Genomic DNA, 18837 nt, shown 5'->3' with positions numbered 1-18837 from the left:
TCCCTCCCTTCAGATATCCCTCTTTTTCTTTCTGCAAAGGCATGATTTCGTCGGGTCTTTGCAATTCAATAATTTGTCTGTCTCTTTATTAATCCTTTCTTAATTTGAATGTCTTTTCTCTTCTTTTAAAATCATTTTCAGCTATATGTCTAATCTCCTTCCAAATCTTCTATCTGTTAAATATCTTATTTATTCAATGTCCTTGTCTTGTTCCAGTGTTTTTTTTGTATATATTTTATAATAGTGTTTTATTCTTGTTCTCTGTGGTCCATTACAAGCAAAGCTTCTCGAGCCTAGTAACCACTTTACTTTTGTAATAGTTTTTTCTTTTAGTATCAATAAATTGATTGATTGATTGATCCAGCTGGTGTTATCAACCACGTTATCAGTGTTTTAGGAAAAGGCCCGCAAAATCAAGCACACAGACTCCCTGCAGACAAGTCAGAATCTGAATTTGCAGAATTATTTGATCTGTCACATGTAAAAGACGAGTTTGTTCGTAAACGCTTTATAAAATTAGCTTACAGGTTTTGCGATATTTTTGCTACTTACAAGTCGCATCTTAGGGCCTGTGAGGATGTTAAACACAGCCATCTCTGGGCGATTTTCAGCGATTTTACTCAAATACGTTCGGATTTGAAGAGGAAGAAGAAATATAAAAAGTTGGAGAACAAAACAGGACGACGACTTTTTTAACTACAGAGAGAGAGAGAAAGAATAAACTTCTGTAACTACTTTACTTTTGTACTGTAAAATAGAGCTATGCTTATTTGAACTGTCCATGGAGCTTAAATGTAAACTGCAGAGTCTTGGGTTGAATGGCAGGATGATTGTCCAAAATACAGATGCCATTAATTATCTAGTAAGTTCATTACTATGAAAATGGCACAGTGCAAAGTCGAAAAATCTTCAAATAAGCATTTTGTACCATTACTGTATGGTACATTTCTATTTCTTGGTAAAGAGGTTGTGTAATACAGTCAGAATGAAGTATAGCCTAGTGCAGGCCTATCCTTGAATACTGGGTAGACACTTGCATACAAATCCTTGAATTTCAGGCCGTGCCCCAATATGTAGGCATGGTCCTCATACCTTGGGGTACTGTGCCCTGCACCAAGGGCAGGTTATAACACCAAAATGAGTTAATATCAATATATAACATGTAATTTGCTTTCAAACAGATTGTTATGGGGGTAGTATGGGTTAAAATATAGCAACTCGTATAACTGGCTTTTGTATAAAGTGAATTTATAGTGAACACTCAATGCCTTTTTGTATGCTGTTTACAAATATGATAATTGCATCTACTGCAAATTCAGATTTAGTCACTTTTAGCTCTTAAAAATGGTAAATTTTCAAAAAATTATGACAGTTGATATAACTGACTTACCAATAAAGCTAACATACCACTTGATACCTTTTGTTATGTTTTTTATGAATATAATAATCAGTTTTACCGCAAATAAAAATTTAAGCACTTTTTAAGCTCTTAAAAATGACAAATTTTCAATTAAAGTACAAGTTATCCACCATTTCTGACAAAATAATAGTACATTTTCTCTGTGCTGCTTTTGTCAAAATAATGCTACATTTTCTCAGTGCTAAAATTATTTATAATAAGGTTGGGTTAGGTTAAAAAGTGCTTAAAACCTAATTTACAGTAGAACCTATTATTATATTTGTAAAGAGAATAAAAAAAGGTATTGAGTGGTATATCCACTTCATACAAAAGCCAGTTATATGGTTTGCTATAAATTTCCCATAGTATGCCCTTGCTGCAGGGCTTGGTGCCTTATTGTACAATCTCCATACCCATACATTAGGGAATGCCTGGGCTTTGGAGCACCATTGCTGGAAAAATTTATGATTTGTGAGTGGCAGGGTAGTGTAGCTTTAAAATACACTGTTAGTAAGAGTAAACTTATGCATACAAACACAAAAGTCAATGTCAATTCTTATAAACACATACTACCAGGCTGTTCCAAATGAAAGATTATCTCAAAATAGTGGTATGAAGTTCTTTGTAAAAGGAACATGCTGATATGACTGTAACTGACTATAGTAAGATTGGGTGCTACTGGAATATGGTGAGGAGATGGGCATCCCAAGGGAAGGGGTGTGCTATACCCTTTCCTCCAAGAAGGTCTTTTGGTAAAAAATATGGTAAATTTTGACTGGTATGGTGAAGCCATGCCAGTCAAAACATGATAAATTCTCATGAACTTGATGATTTTTAGGGAATCTACAAGATTATTGCTGAGGGAATTTATCAGAATTTTGCTCAGGTATAGCTTCAACCCATTCTGCTACAACTTTGAAAACTTTGGCATCTGAGAGTTCTTGTAATAGGCCAACTGGTAATTTTCTTGTTTAACCAGGCTTCTTTTAGTATAGCTTCTGACAGTGCAGTTATGCTGTAACTGTTCAAGATTATTATTGGAAAGACCAAAAAGTCAGTGGCATGGACATTTCTTGGCAAACTTATTATGAAAAAGATTCTGCTGTGATAGTTGTTGATTCAGAGAATTACCACTGCAAAGTTTGTTTTCAGCAAGCAGACAAGGAGAAGCTACTGAAGTGTATTTACAAGGGACTAGTTGGATACAAGAGGGGAGTTAGCACTGGAAATCTCTAAACCCATCTAAAGGCTGTCCATGAATCTGATGCAGAAGTTCAGAAGTTGCTTAAGGTTACAGATAAAGCAGTTGGTACAAACAAAGGGAAATCTGAAAATATCAAGTCATTTTGGGACACTCCCAGATGAAATGTAAGCATGAGGAAAGAAGCAAAAAGTATCATTGGATGTGACATTGCACTCCTTTGTGGTATTGACAGTTTACCATTTGGAGTTGTGAATGGGTCAAGATTTGAAGATTACTGTGTGAACATATTATTGAAGCTAATGCAGGTGACCTATCTAGTGACAGAAACACTGCAACAAATTGTCTACAGGACATTTACACCAAGTTTCACAGCCATTAAGGAGCTGCTTGCTAAAGAATCTGAACTAGTGAAAGACACAGCTACTGTTGCTCTTGATGTTTGGACTGACTCATAACGTCACCTTAGTTACCAGTGCCACCACCTCCATGACTGATTCCCATGCCACTAGAAATATCTGCAAAGACTACCATGCTACTTTGAAGCTATTGGATATCACAGGAAAAAACTTGGCAATGGTACATGACAGAGGATCAAATCTTGTGAAAGCTTGCTCTTCCTGAACCATTTAGACTCCAAGTCTCAAGACTGTATTGCTCATGGACTCCACAACCTCATCACAGTTGATGGAGTATCTCAAGTATTTGAGGTTGGAGAGGTGGTGAAAAAGGCAAGATTGATTGTCAAGGCCCTCACATACAAAAGTGCAGGTCTTACAAAGGAGATTGACTTTGAACATTCAGAAAACTTAGTTCCAGTAATAAAAACTTAAAACAAATATATTTGTTATTTCACATTTATTGTCAAAAATAATTTGTTTTAAATTTCTAATATTTTTTTGTTCATTTTGATAGTAATGTGGGGCCTAATTGCTCAAATTGCCCTTATATTGCATTATAAAAACTTCTCAGTTAATAAGGTTAATAGTCCCATATCTTGATTATAACCAAAACAGACTAACAAAGACCCCACCACCCAATGAGTGGTTTGATTCTTTGATCAAAAGCATTCAACTAAGTTAAAAAAGGGGAGCCAGCATTTTTCATTTCAGAAAATCCCTTTTCCTTTGCCCTTTCAGTTTTCCTGTTTCAGAAAATCCCCCCACACACAGAACTGCATAGCCAAAGAGGAAGTACATCCTCCAAAGTTTAAATGACAATGAGATGCAAGATAAAAAAGGGCATCACCTGCTATTTATTATATCACAGGAGTTTAATATTACTTTTTAGTTTCATAAGAACAGTGTAGACTATAAATATCCCCAGAAATTAAGAGGGATTATATGTGAATTTCCCTTCTAATGGACATAAAAACTATCCTGGTTGTAATTTTCAAGGGGTGGGACACCTAGACCCTAAAAAAAGAATTAAACATGCTTGCAAAAATTAAGGATAAATAAAATTTTAAATATATTTAAAATAGATTAAAACTAAAAAATACCTATTTTGGTAATTTCTATGAAATATCCCCTTTTTAATCTTTTTGAAATAAACTCCCCCCCCCTCTCTATTTTAAACCACTTTTTTATATTTGGAAACAGAGGTTTATTTTGGTTAATGTTTAACATCTGGACATTGCCTGGAAGTCCAACCAAACAGTTCTAAAAGAGGTAAATTTATTCCATGATAGTATTAGTTAAATCTGTGAAACAACATTTTCAATTTGAATAGTAGAATAAATAAAGGCAACTTGGCCTAGTCTTAAGTGTTTAAATAAATTGTCAATCTTTGTTAGATTAAAAAAGTGAAGCAATTTATTGCATTATTTTTGGGAAATAGTATTCCATTTAAGTAGATAATAGAGACTACACAACTTGTTAGCTTTGATATCTTTTTTTTATTCCTTTAATTTTACTTATGGTATGAGGGTTGCCTGAAAAGTAGCAGTTTATGTTGCATTATTTGAAAAACAGTTGCTAATTATTTTGCTTGTTGTGTTTTTTTTTATTATTGAATTAATTGAATGTCACTGAATATTGAGTCTTACAAGTATTAAAAAAAAAAATTGGCTTTTTGCTGTTCAATATTTTGGCAACCAGAAGTTTGTTAGAAATTAAAATTGAAATGTTCTGTTTTTAAACTATCATGGCCTCAATTCCATAAATAAACAGAAGGATGAAAAAAATCATGTTCCTGGACTCTAGTTTCAACTTCATTCTGATTATGAAGGTTTTACTTTTCTAGTTCACTAATTTTTTAGAAAAACAAAGCTATTGTGATTTGATTTTTAGAACCATCTTTGTTTTAAAATATCACAAGAAATTGTTGTTATGTTCCTAATGATCTTTATTACTGAATGAGCTTAGTCTTGACTCTCAAATGTATTAAGATAAAAATGGCTTTACAGAGCTTGAAAGGTATCATTATAGCTTCTGTATTTCTAGCAACTTGGTACTTCCACTCAACTCTGTAAAACTAGAGTGTCATTTAGTACAGTCAATCTAAATTAATTTTAAGGGTTACCTCGAACGAATAGCAACAATTTTGATTTTGGCATCATTGAAACTGGAATTTTTTTTCAATATATAAAATTAGTTGAGTTTAAATTGATTTTTCTGTCTTCTACTAAAATTATGACTTAAAAAAAGTTGTGCTTCTAAAAAGTTGGTGAAAAAAAATATGGTGCATATATTATTAATATGGACTAAGTTCTGTGCTTTTACCATCCCTGAGTTGTTCCCCCCCCCCCCACACACACAAGCGCAGTACGTTCCATGAAGTCAGATCTATAAGAGAAAATTTACACTTTTTATGCCAAAATGCTCGGGAAAAGCTGTGTTCTTGTATCTTACATATCATACTGAGTGAGAGGCATAAGTCTTTTTCAGGATTGTATAAAAAATGATGTCATTTTCACTTTTTGTTGGATTTTGTCTATCATCCATCCTAGAACTAAAATCGATAACCATAGAACTAAGGAATGATAAAGATCTTTGGTTTGACTCATGATGGACAATGTCAACTAGACTTGTAGGTAAAAAGGGGGAACTGAATTTGCTTGGACTCACAGGTAAACAATCAGAACACTTTGTGATCAATTTTTGCATCTAGTTAATTTTTAGTTACATTTAACCATGACTGTGTATCTGCATATGGTCAAAAATCTTCCAAATTTTTGATTGATACATTGAATTTGCTGAAGTTTTGCCCCTCCTATTTTGAGGTTTGAGAGAAAACACTGCCATTTATTATGGAATCAAACTGCAAAGAATTACTTCTGATAGTCTGTTTCAACATGTGGTGGACAATGTTGATCTACCTTTCATGGCATGGGTGGAATTGTTGCTGTAACCCCAGGGCTGAAGTCGCCTTAAAAAGTATGCTTAGGCAGGAGGTTAACAGTGAGGAAATAAACATAACTGGAAGAAACTCAATTTTCCAGAGAAAGTGAAATCATTCTGTTCTTTCAATAATGTATTATGATCTTCTTCATCCATGATTAAAGAAAGATAAGACTTCAAACTTGCACTGTCTTTGGCTTAAATCATGGCATCTCGAAAAACCTTGGCCAGGTTGAAGTGGAACAATGCAATCAGTCCCTGATGAGTTTTGTTGGTGCCATTAGGATCTGTAATGAATGGATCTGGACTGAAAGAAATCTTTCAATTAATGTATGATTCCAGTACAGTTCTTCATCTTCTAAGTAATAAGGCTATTTCTTGAGTCCTATAAGCCCATACCATTGTAGACGTGGTACTTTACTGGATTCTGAAAAAAAAAATTGTATATGAGGATTCAGGTATAGAACTTGAATTGAATACAGAAATTACATTGAATACAATTGAGCTTATTGAAATCAAAAGATCTTATATGAGAAAGTGTTGCATGGACAAGCTTCTCTATCAACTCTTAAATCAGAGTGAAGTCAAGAGACTTGAATGGGAATACTATGGATGGAGTTCATGGACATGGTTGCCATTCTTCTAAATTTCTTCATAGCTAAGCATATAGGTTAAAGGAAACTTCATTTGCAAACAGTTTCCGACATTCTCTCTTACCTTGCAGCTGGTGGTCATAACAACTACACGAAGTCGGCAAGACTGTACCTACAGCAGATGATCAGACTTGAACATATAACCCCAACACTTTTCCAGACTTTCGAAAAGGCTTGTATGTTGTGAAAAGATCATATATATTTTGAGCTGGTGTATCTACAGATTTGGTCATAGAACAAGGATTGATGAGCAGTCTGAAAACAGAAACCAGATTGAATAGAGGTAGAGGAATGAAGAAATTACGGAGACGTCAGTAGGTTTTGGGACGCCCATCTTATGCTCACATAAATTTCTGATGCAAGAACTGATGGATGTTTTGTATGACACAAGCAACCAACACAGAGTCATGTATTTCAGGGCAGCACAGGGACTGCAAAGACGCTTTTCACAGTATCCAAAAGACTGAATAAGGACAAACAATCTTCACTTAAATATGAACTTTGCTCCTATCATGCATTGTTTTTGATGATTCTGGCATGCTCCAAAAGCCAATCAGAGCCAGCGAAAAATCAAGCAGCTTTCAGACATTGATGCTATTGGGGTAAAATTTAGTCTGACATGCACCTACGTCTTACTCAGGGGCTCTTTGCTTCATAGGATGCCCTGGGCAAGGAAAGAAACATATTTGGAGATCTTAGAGTTATGCTTGAACTACAATTTATCCAAATATCTGGACGCCATTATTGTCTTTGATAGCTATGACATAGCTGCCTTGACAAAAGATGATCCATCTTAAGCAAAGCTGTATCACTTGACAGTAAGTACTGTTTAGCCAAGAAATGACACTGAACACCAAAAAAGAAAAATTTATTTCATGCCAAAAGAATAAAGCTTGTTTCGTGAATAGGCTATAGTGTCTGATTATTTATGAGGCAAATGCCTGAGAACCATTCAAGATAAAGCTGATGCTGACTTGCATATTGTACTTGCAGTGGTTGAGTGTTTGGGGACTATAGACACTGTATTTATTGGTGATGATACCAGCTTGTTGGTTCTGTTACTTTTTCATCCTAAGCACCATCAGTCTACCTGAAAACTGAGCCTAAGGCAACCAGTTCAGGTAAAATTTGGAGCATCAAAGCTATTGTTAAGAAGATTGGGAAGGAAAATTTGCAAACTGTTTCCTCTTGATTGTGCAATTCTTAGCTTGAACACAACTTCCCTTTTACGTGGACCTGGCAAAGTGATTCACTTAACCAATTAAGAGACAAAGAGTATTTTAGGAAATATATTTCAAATTTTTCTTGAATCGACGCTTCGAAAAAAAAGAGATTAAAGCAGCAGAAGAGGTTGTACTTTTTACTTTAAACGTGTCAAATCTACTGACCATCTTGACAGTTACCAACACTGAGTCTTTCAGCAGAAACTAGCAACATCTATAACTCCCGTCTATCCCAAAGAGCTACTCCCTACTTCAGCATCAGTGAAACTCCGCAGTTTCCAAGCGTATCTTAAAGTATAAGATTGGATTGGGCTTCTGAGCCCTGTCGTTGATCCTGAGAATTGGGGATTGAGACTCCAGAATGGCATTAAATTAACATGGACGCAACTTTTTCTGCAGTAGCGGTCAAACTTTTTTCTGTATAAATTTAACTTCACTTAATGTTACTCTCAGACCTATATCGACGCTTGATCTAGATGCAGGGGGGGGGGGGATCGCTGAAAATGAACGTTTCAAACAAAATTAAAGTACATGTTTGTGATCTACATACCAGATTTACCTGTTACCCACTTTTTATGCGTGCAAATTAAGTTGTTTTAAAGAGCTGTCATTTTAAAAGAAAAGGCATAAAGCAATTGTCCCATTTGGCTGATTTTTATATGTTTTAGATAAAAAAAAATCTGGTCAAAATGGTACCAAAATCAAAACTTTTGCAATTTGTTGGAGGCTAAACCTTAGATTGACTGTATAATATCCAACTATTGTTAAAAGTTTTTTAAGCAGTAGTATCTCTTCAGACATCGTACTATGGACTTGCCCGAAATTCCAAATATGGTTGAAGTCATCACCCTTTCTGAGGCTTCTGTTGTCAAAGTTGGTAAGTTTTCCAATTACATTTTTTTTTAAACAGAATAAAAAGAAAGCTAATTTACATTAGTAAAAAAAGCAAAAAACTAAAACCTGCCACTTTACATATACCTGCATCTGACACCAAAGAGTTGAGGTATATAAAAGTAGTTGGTTAGTGGCTTAAAACAGATTTTAGGGTTAAAGAATTTTCTTTCTGTTCTTCCCGTGTGCCTTAATGATAGAAAAGGAAACACTCACTCACTGCTAAGAAAACGTCTACTCACTGCTACCATCCCTAATGGTAAACGTCTAAAGCTTGCTGCGTCATTAGTTCTTCACTAAAAACTATATGTGTCTTGAAATGTCATGGAAAGAACTAATTAAATTAAACTGAACATTTGATATTTAATGACAATGATTGCAGAAAACTCATCAGTTCAAGATTTTATTTCACTTTATTTTTATTTTCAATGTCTTAATAAGAACAAAAAGAGTATATTTTTAATATATTTCCTTTTCAGTAAAGCGCAATAATGCAGTAGGCTTTACAATTCTACAGTTAAGGAAGGGGGCAATAGCAAAGCTCTTTTTTGTTGTGAAAACTATGTGTGGCTTCAACATCCTTGGAAAAACTAGAAAACTTGAACTGAATATTTGATATATATTTATTATCGCTGAAGATTTATCGATTCAAGATTGTATTCTACTTTTATTTTTGTTTTCAATGTTGTAATAAATACAAAAGAAAACATTTGTACTGCAATTGGTTTTCAATATTTACTTATTACTTTTTGCTTCAATTCTTGTTGGATATACAGGAGTATCCAAGGGTGTTGACAGTAGATAGAAGTGAGCCAAACAACTCTACTATTTAGCTGTTGCTCTTCCTAAATCCAAAAACTGTGAAAGAAATTTGTATCTAAAACGACAGTTTGTTGGAAAAAAACATATCCGTCACCATAAGTGAAGTGTCAAATATAATATCCCAAATTTTTTCCTAAAATTGACTAACTAGTCTGTGAAGATTTCCTAGGGCTTTGATACGTATAAAATTGTGATTTCCACTGACAAAACGCCTCCTGGCCAACATGTGCGTAGATACAATGCTCCAACTATCGACGAAGTGGCAATCGTTATGGTTGGTGATCAGTTTTTACCTCGAGATATTATTCTTCATAAGCGAAACGCTCACTTGTTAAGAATTGCTGAAACTCATCAATGCTATGATGCCCTGCAATATCCTATCATTTTTTGGGATGGAGCCGACGGCTATCACTTTAATATTAAATTGATGAATTCAGCCACTAACAAAGAAATAAATAAGAAATGCAGTGCAATGCATTATTATTCCTATAGACTAATGATTCGGCAGGATGAAGAAAATTATGTTTTAAAATGCCGTCAATTGTTTCACCAATTCGTCGTTGATATGTATGCTAAAATTGAATCAGAACGTTTGCTATATATCTGCCTGAATCAGACCAAGCTCCGCTCTGAACAATACATGCATTTGCGAGATAGTGCTGCACTGATGATTAGAGAAACACTATCCGCCGTTAATCTGATCAAACTTGGGTATGGAAAGGGTAGTTAGATGATGACTTATAAAAATAACGCTGCTCTTGCGAAAATGAAATAGTTTGGTGGGAAAAAAGAAAAATCAAATCTTTTAGCTTCCTTTTTTCAGATAAAAGGGTGCGATAAACTAAGCCAGTTCAAGAAGGGAAAAGGGGTTCTGTCGATTCTGAAATGGTTCAAGCAGCTCACATTGAAGCGTTATTAAAAACAAAATGCTTAGATCTGTGAAAAAGTTTGGAATACCACAGGGAACTTTAAAGGGAAATGTCACAAAAGCTGAGAAACAGAAAATGGATATTGAACTGTTACCTCTCATTTTTTTTCCAGTTTACGCCACGAGAAAAATTTTGACAGAAGAACAGAAAAATACCCTTGCCAGGTACTTGGAACTTGTTTGCCATATGCTTTATGGTTTAACACCACTTGAAATGCGGTAATTTGCCTCTAGATACTCTGTTGCAAAAAAATTTGCTTTTTTCGCCAAAGATGTACTGCCAAAATATTTCAAATATTGATGAAACTGAACTCTCAACTGTCCACAAGCCGGGAAAAATTCTTGCAGCAAAAGGACAGAAACAGGTTGGTAAGGTTACTTCTACAGAAAGAGGACAGAATATACTATGCGTGTTTGTGTCAGTGCCATGGATAATAGCGTTTCTCCAATGCTCCTTTTCCCTCGCAAGAAATGCCCTGAAATTCTGCTGAAAGGAGTGACGCCAGGTACCATTGCTCACGGCTCAGAAACGGCTTTGGATTGGATGTGCAATGAACTTTTTCTTGTTTGGATGAACCATTTTATCAGTCATGCAAGACCAAGCAAAGCTAACCCTGTTCTCTAATTCTTGACAATCTCAGTAGTCGTTACAGTAGTGACTTGCTTGAGTTAGCGAAAGAGAATGGAGTTGTTATGTTTACGCACACAACGCATAAGTTTTAACCACTTGACAGGTCAGTTATGTTTCCTTTAAAGGCATTCTACAACAGGGAATCTGTGACTCTTATGACCCAGCACACATGCAAGACGATTTCCATGTACAATGTATGCGAGCTTTGCGAAAAGGCGTATCCCAAAGCCCTGACTCCAGAAAACGTAATAAGTGGTTTTTGTTGCACCGTGATTTTCCCTTTCGATCGCAATTATTTCAAAGATCACGAGTATCTCAGCTCATATGTCTCTGACCGGCCATCTGCTTTAGACCCAGATTTCTTAGTACCTCCATCACCAGTTCCTGGTTCCTGTGAAGATGATGCGGCTAGCCAGTCTACCGACTGTGAAAACGCTACCCAATCTTTATCGGGCTTACCTTCAGATGTAGACCAACTGGCTGACAAAAACTTCTCTGAATTAATTGACATCTCACCATTACCAAAAGGTTCTCCGAGAAAACAAGTTGTACCTGAAGTGAAAAAAAATCTAACGAAATCTTTACTGATACCCCATTAAGGGAAAGAATCTGCCAGGAAGAAGAACAGAAAGCTGCCAGGAAGAAGAAGAAAGAACAGGAAAAGAAGAAGGGGAAGAAAAATGCAAAGAAAGCCAAATTACAAGAAGCAAGCAAGAAACTATTTCTTGAGAGTCCGATCATGTTGAGATAGATCTTGATGATGATAGTGACACCAGTTTGAATCTAGGAGAAGATGAAGAGGACTGGGGAAGCAGGTCAATACAAGTGGGTGACTTTGTCTTAGTTGGTCTTGCGGGTAAAAAGAGTGGCAAGTGTTTCTATGCTGAGAAAATTTTAATGGAATATCCAGATGAGCTTGGCTTTAAATTCTTGAATTGTGTGGAAATGAGCAAGTTCGTGCTGACTGAAGAAGAATCGTGCGTCTTGAAGTCCGAGGTTGTAACAAGATTAGGAAAACCCTCAATCTCAGGTGGAACTTCAAGACTTACTGAACGTATGAAGTTTGATATGGACCTTTCAGTATACAATATGGGTTAAGTGAATTATCCTATACCTAATTCATTTCGTAGCTGCGTGACAAATAACTACCCATATACAACTGTTCTAGCGCTATATTTAGAGCAATAGATTCTTTAATGACCGTTAGGCAAGATGGTGGCGAACGTCAACCAGGTTGGCCCTGGTTAGCCATCTTTGGAGAATATTACTGTGGCTGTATTTTTTGCTGTATCGAAAAATATTGACTACTGGGAATTTTTTTTCTAGAAACCCCTTAGATAAGCCTATATTCTACGATTTTCAGAATTATTGTAAATTGAAAAATGTGTTTACAAAAAATAAAGAACGAAAAAAGTGGCGACTGTTGGCTGGTGTCTTCTACTCGAGCTGCCTGTTTACAGCAATTTAATGCCTGTAGGCCGGCCGGTACCTATATTGCTCTTGCTACTCGCTCTCGCTAATTTTGCTCTCACTTTGTTCTATTGAAACAATATTATTATCCACGAGAAAAAACAATTATGCTTTTGTACATGTATCTTTCATCTGTATTTTAAAGTCAACTTGACCAGGGAATTTTGCCATGATAAAATTGAAACAGCAAAAAAGGCAACCGATACAAAATAAAACCATAAAAAGCTCAAAGTTTGTCGAGCTAATTTGCACAAAGCTTGCCCTGTAAAAACTCAACTTCAAGTAAAACCAAGAGGAGAAGAGAAGGAAGAACGAAAGTAGAGTCTTTAAGAGGAAAGATATTTTTTTTTTGCTAAAGAATAAAGTAAAATAAAAGATGATGAAGAGAATTATTTTTGGTAAAAAGAAAAATAGACTTTAGGAAGGGAAAAATTGTGAGTAGAATGGTTCAATAGGTTAGGGTAGACAAAAAAAATCAATTAAGAATCATGATTTGTGTAGAAATGGGGTAAGCTCAGGCTTTGCTAGAAGCCATCTAGACAAAAAAGAAACTTGAAAAAGACCCCAAGTACTAGCAACATTGCCCAGGAAACTAGGAAAGAGAAATTCTCTATAAACTTTCAAACAATAATTAATAGTTTATGCTCAAGTTAACTACAATTAAATTTCGTAATATTAAGTAATGTTGATCTTTCCGCTGTGATTTACTTTTCTTGATTTTTTAACAACTAGAAGGAGATGAAGAGTCAGTTTGTGATCAGGTTACTTTTCTGGTGGTGGAAACGTTTGAACTGAGCAAAGTTTTTTCCGTTATGGCTAAGCATCCCTCTAAAACCAAACTAGATGCTATTGGCTTGTGTCTTCACACCTATTCAATTTCATTTCTTTTTGGCAGAAAGCACATAACTCTTTCAATTTTGGAAGCTTGTTAGTATTGTGCATGTCCTAGTATTTGTCCTTTAATCTGTGTTTTATTTTAGAAAATTTATCACCAACTGAATGTGAGCAGGTGTTTGACATTCCAGGCCAGTTGCTGTCCCCTAAACTTGAAAGTGCTCCTCTGAATACTTTTCCCAGCTTTTCAGGCCCGTGTAAGCTTGATGCTGACACCCACGAATTGGGAGCTACATGTTCTGATAATGAAGGTACATCTTTAACATTTGTTTTTATTAGAAAAAAATTATATTCCAATAAAAACCAAGTTATATTATGATGAAAAAAATCAAGGGTAAGTACGATTTAAAGCAAGAAATTTACACTTAAACTGGAGTATTTATTTTATTTTATTCAAAAGTTTTGATGTTTGCTTAACTCGATTCGCCCTCTAGTGGGAAATTTTTTGGAAAAGTAATTATTACTATTCAAAAAGCTCATAGCTTAAGACTGTAGTGTATGAAGCAAGCAGAAAATGGGCAATTGTGGTAAGAACTGCTCCTCATTTTCTAAATCCTTTGTGAAGGAGATGATCCTTCTCTAACGATTTATTTTTTTTGTATTATTTAATTTTGTAGTAAACATGAAACTTAATTTTTCGTACCGTGAAATTTCTTGGAAAATGTTATACGGAATTATAGGTACACCGACCCCGAAATGATGCAAACAAAATACTGCAAAGATGACAGAAGATTATCAGCAAATTGTTACATATATATCCCTTGCCTTAAAAGTTGAGCCAGAATAGTTTCATAATGTGTACCACAATGCTAAAGTTGGCAACCTGTCGAAATTTTAAATGATGGTTTGCGTTAACGAATTTGTGTACGAAAAAACATCGATCTGTTATACTTTGATCAGCTCATCAAGAAATATTGATAAGCATTGAAATGTATTTTTTTGGTCTTGGATTAAAGGGAAATTCTCAAATATAATAAATATATATGCTATGCAACCATCAGTTTAGTTTTATTGTGAATCTGAAGACTTCGAATGTCAGTTATTTATTTGGGTTAGATAATTTTTCATATTATTAAGGGTCATATGAACTTTAATTACAGTATATTTTGTGTATTTGATTGTTTTAGATGTCTTTTAATTTGTATTTTGTTGCAGCAGTTGAAGGTACCTTAACAAGAGAAACCGGAACATCTAATTCAGAATTAGTGCTGGACCACCAACTACCTCTTGGTATTTCGCAAAGTTTTTCTGCATCCCCCTCTGACTCTCAGGAAAGGGATAGCCGTAACGAAGGTAAATTTTGAGCATACATTGATAATTTGGTTTGCAAAATAGGTTCTTTCACAAATAAATTTTTACGTCTCTTCCGCAGGAAAATAAATATAAATATGAATCGGAATAAAGAAAATCTCTAAGTGGAATAGGAACAAATCCTCAGACATGCCAATTTGGGTCTAACTTTTTCCCCTTTTAGTCGCACCACCAAGAATAATAAGGGAATCCAAGTTCTTTATGTCTTTTTGCTTCCACAAACAGAAGAAACTAAGTTAGAAGATTTCTGTAATGTCACGAATAAAACCGAAGGAATTATCATTCATTACAGCCAAATATTTTGGCCATGAACTATGTTAAATATTGGTTTCCTAAAACCGAAGTTTCTCGGAGATAAGTAAATAGCCAAATTAAGACAAAGTTTGGCTATAGTGAGTGAAAGCTTGAGATGGCTAGAACTGGTACTGCGAATAAAGGATGGCAGAATGCCAACGGCTGTCTTTGCCGGTGGCAAATTTTTTTTACTTGACGAACTTTCACCTTCTTTTTATTCAAAAGTGATGGTGTTTGCCAGTGACGTAGGGAGTGCGGCAGTTGAACCCTCCCCTCCCCCAATAATATGGTGAAAATATTACTGAGTAACATAAAAACTGTCGCTCGCTATAAGTTTCAACTTCGTTCTTTACTTTGAGAAGATGTTTTTAATCTAATCCATTCTTGTCCTCAGTAAAAAAAAACAAAAAACGCGGCTACTCTTCCTAATGTGACTACATTAATCTTCAATATATATAAAAATATGTTGTTTGTGTGTTGACTGACGTCTTGCATGTTTGTCGACTAACGTCATTATAAGGATTGAGCATTATGCCGTCATGAAGTTGTTTGTCGACTCGCGTCATGTTTGTCGACTGACAAAATTACAGACCGGAACACAAATGACGGGAACACAGAGGGAATATAAATGACGACCGGGACACAGGGAATGTTCTATTAGCAATCATCATCAACAAAGCTCAAGGGCAATCATTAGAATAATGAGGTATAGATCTGAATACGGATTGTTTTTTCCATGGACAACCGGGACACGGAATATAAATGATGACCGGGACACTCAAAGAGAAATTACAGACCGGGACACCGGGACACAAATGACGACCGGGGCACTCAAAGAGAAATTACAGACTTGGACACAGGGAATATAAATTACGACCGGGACACAGGGACACAACTACAACGGGACGCCGGGGGGCACAGGGGGGATAGATGAATGTCGACGGGGACATAGGGAATGTTCGATTAGAAATCACCATCAACAAAGCTCAAGGGCAATCATTAGAATAATGAGGTATAGATTTGAATACGGATTGTTTTTCCCATGGACAATTATATGCTGCATGTTCAAGAGTTGGCAAACCTGACAATCTATTTATATGCACAGACAATGGTACAGCGAAGAATGTTGTATATTTGCAAGTTTTGCGTAGTGAAATATATATATATATATATATATATATATATATATATATATATATATATATATATATATATATATATATATATATATATATATATATATATATATAAAATAAGTTGTCTGTCTGTGGATGGGTCAGGTGACGTCACCTGAAAAAACTGGATCAGGTGACGTCAAAACTGAAAAAACTAAAAAAAGGCAAAAACTACAAAAAAAACTAAAAACTAATAAAAAAAATAAAAAAGCTAAAAAACTAAAAAAACTAAAAAAAGGCAAAAACTACAAAAAAAAACTAAAAACTAATAAAAAAGCTAAAAAACTAAAAAAAACTAAAAAAAGGCAAAAACTACAAAAAAAACTAAAAACTAATAAAAAAAATAAAAAAGCTAAAAAACTAAAAAAACTAAAAAAACTAAAAAAAGATAAAAAACTAAAAAAACTAAAAACTAAAAAAAACTAAAAAAAAGGAAAAAACTGAAAAATAAGCTAAAATAAAGGTAAAACCAATAAAAAACTAAAAAAAAACTGAAAAAACTAAAAAAAGGCAAAAACTACAAAAAAAAACTAAAAACTAATAAAAAAAAGTAAAAAAGCTAAAAAACTAAAAAAACTAAAAAAACTAAAAAAAGGTAAAAAACTAAAAAAAATAAAAAATAAAAAAAAAATAAAAAAAAGGAAAAAACTGAAAAATAAGCTAAAATAAAGGTAAAAACCAATAAAAAACTAAAAAGAAAAAAAGGAAAAAACTAAAAAAAATTTTCATCTAAAAAACTAAAAAAAAACTAAAAAAGGTAAAAACTAAAAGAAGACCAGGACATAAGTAAAAAAAAAAACTATCTATATATATAAAAATAAGTTGTCTGTGAATCTGTGGATCGTGGATCAGGTGACGTCACCTGAAAAAACTGGATCAGGTGACGTCAAAACTGAAAAAACTAAAAAAAGGCAAAAACTACAAAAAAAACTAAAAACTAATAAAAAAAATAAAAAAGCTAAAAAACTAAAAAAACTAAAAAAAGGCAAAAACTACAAAAAAAACTAAAAACTAATAAAAAAGCTAAAAAACTAAAAAAACTAAAAAAAAGGCAAAAACTACAAAAAAACTAAAAACTAATAAAAAAAATAAAAAAGCTAAAAAACTAAAAAAACTAAAAAAACTAAAAAAAGTAAGAAACTAAAAAAACTAAAAACTAAAAAAAAGGAAAAAACTGAAAAATAAGCTAAAATAAAGGTAAAAACCAATAAAAAACTAAAAAAAAAACTGAAAAAACTAAAAAAAGGCAAAAACTACAAAAAAACTAAAAACTAATAAAAAAAGTAAAAAAGCTAAAAAACTAAAAAAACAAAAAAACTAAAAAAACTAAAAAATCTAAAAATCTAAATAAACTAAAAAAGAAAAAAAAAGGAAAAAAATAAAGGAGAAAAACAAAACTAAAAAACGAATGTATATACAGACCGGTACACCGGGATACAAATGACGACCGGGACACAGGGAATATAAATGACGACCGGGACACAGGGACACAACTACAACGGGGACACCGGGGGAAACAGGGGGATATAAATGACGACCGGGACAAAAAAACTAAAAAGAAAAAAAAACTAAAAACTAATAAAAAAACTAAAAAATCTAAAAATCTAAATAAGCTAAAAAAGAAAAAAAAAGGAAAAAAATAAAGGAGAAAAACAAAACTAAAAAACGAATGTATATACAGACCGGGACACCGGGATACAAATGACGACCGGGACACAGGGAATATAAATGACGACCGGGACACAGGGACACAACTACAACGGGGACACCGGGGGAAACAGGTGGATGTAAATGACGACCGGGACAGGGAATGGTCGATTAGCAATCACCATCAACAAAGCTCAAGGGCAATCATTAGAATCATGAGGTATAGATCTGAATACAGATTGTTTTCCCATGGACCATTATATGTTGCATGTTCAAGAGTCGGTAAACCTGACAATCTATTTATATGCAAAGACAATGGGACAGCAAAGAATGTTGTATATTCGCAAGTTTTACGTAGTTAAAACCATATATATATATATATATATATATATATATATATATATATATATATATATATATATATATATATATATATATATATATATATATATATATATCTATATTCACAGGTGGGACATAGGGACACAACTACAATGGCGCGTAACTATTATGGCGCGTAACGACTTACGCGCGCGGGGGGGCTTGGGGGGGGCGCGAAGCGCCCCCACCAACTAGGTGTTGGGGTGGCGCTTCGCGCCACCCAGAACACCTAGTTGTCCCACCTATGTCCCACCTTTGAATATAGATATATATATATATATATATATATATATATATATATATATATATATATATATATATATATATATATATATATATATATATATATATATATATATATATATATATATATATATATATATATATATATATATATATATATATATATATATATATATATATATATATATATATATATATATATATATATATATATATATATATATATATATGGTTTTAACTACGTAAAACTTGCGAATATACAACATTCTTTGCTGTCCCATTGTCTTTGCATATAAATAGATTGTCAGGTTTACCGACTCTTGAACATGCAAC

At 33.9% G+C, this 18837-nt stretch overlaps 1 protein-coding gene across 5 annotated transcripts; it reads left to right on the top strand.

The window, feature by feature from the left end:
• The first annotated feature begins 639 nt into the window (after positions 1-639).
• On the top strand, positions 640-16200 carry LOC136034437 (uncharacterized). 5 transcript variants are annotated; one of them, XM_065715618.1, is made up of 4 exons: positions 640-727; positions 8615-8694; positions 13540-13704; positions 14612-16200. In XM_065715618.1, the coding sequence occupies exons 2-4, from the start codon at positions 8625-8627 to the stop codon at positions 14755-14757; spliced, it is 381 nt and encodes a 126-aa protein (XP_065571690.1). In that variant the 5' UTR covers positions 640-727; positions 8615-8624; the 3' UTR covers positions 14758-16200. The 5 variants fall into 5 exon arrangements, with proteins under 5 accessions (XP_065571690.1, XP_065571686.1, XP_065571687.1 ...); XM_065715614.1 differs by having other exon boundaries at positions 14609-16200; XM_065715615.1 differs by having other exon boundaries at positions 671-727; positions 8486-8694; positions 14609-16200.
• Positions 16201-18837: the final 2637 nt, after the last annotated feature.

The sequence above is a fragment of the Artemia franciscana genome, chromosome 13 (assembly GCF_032884065.1).
Source record: "Artemia franciscana chromosome 13, ASM3288406v1, whole genome shotgun sequence".
Lineage (NCBI taxonomy): Eukaryota > Metazoa > Arthropoda > Branchiopoda > Anostraca > Artemiidae > Artemia > Artemia franciscana.
The sequence above is the reverse complement of the archived record's forward strand: the minus strand, read 5'-3'. Positions and strand labels throughout refer to the sequence as shown.

Bases quoted from the DNA above. Each gene is read 5' to 3' on its own strand.
- LOC136034437 (XM_065715614.1), top strand. From the start codon at position 8,625: ATGGACTTGCCCGAAATTCCAAATATGGTTGAAGTCATCACCCTTTCT. The intron at 8,695-13,539 runs GTAAGTTTTCCA...GTTTTATTTTAG, and splicing joins GGCTTCTGTTGTCAAAGTTG to AAAATTTATCACCAACTGAA. The intron at 13,705-14,608 runs GTACATCTTTAA...ATTTTGTTGCAG, and splicing joins TACATGTTCTGATAATGAAG to CAGTTGAAGGTACCTTAACA.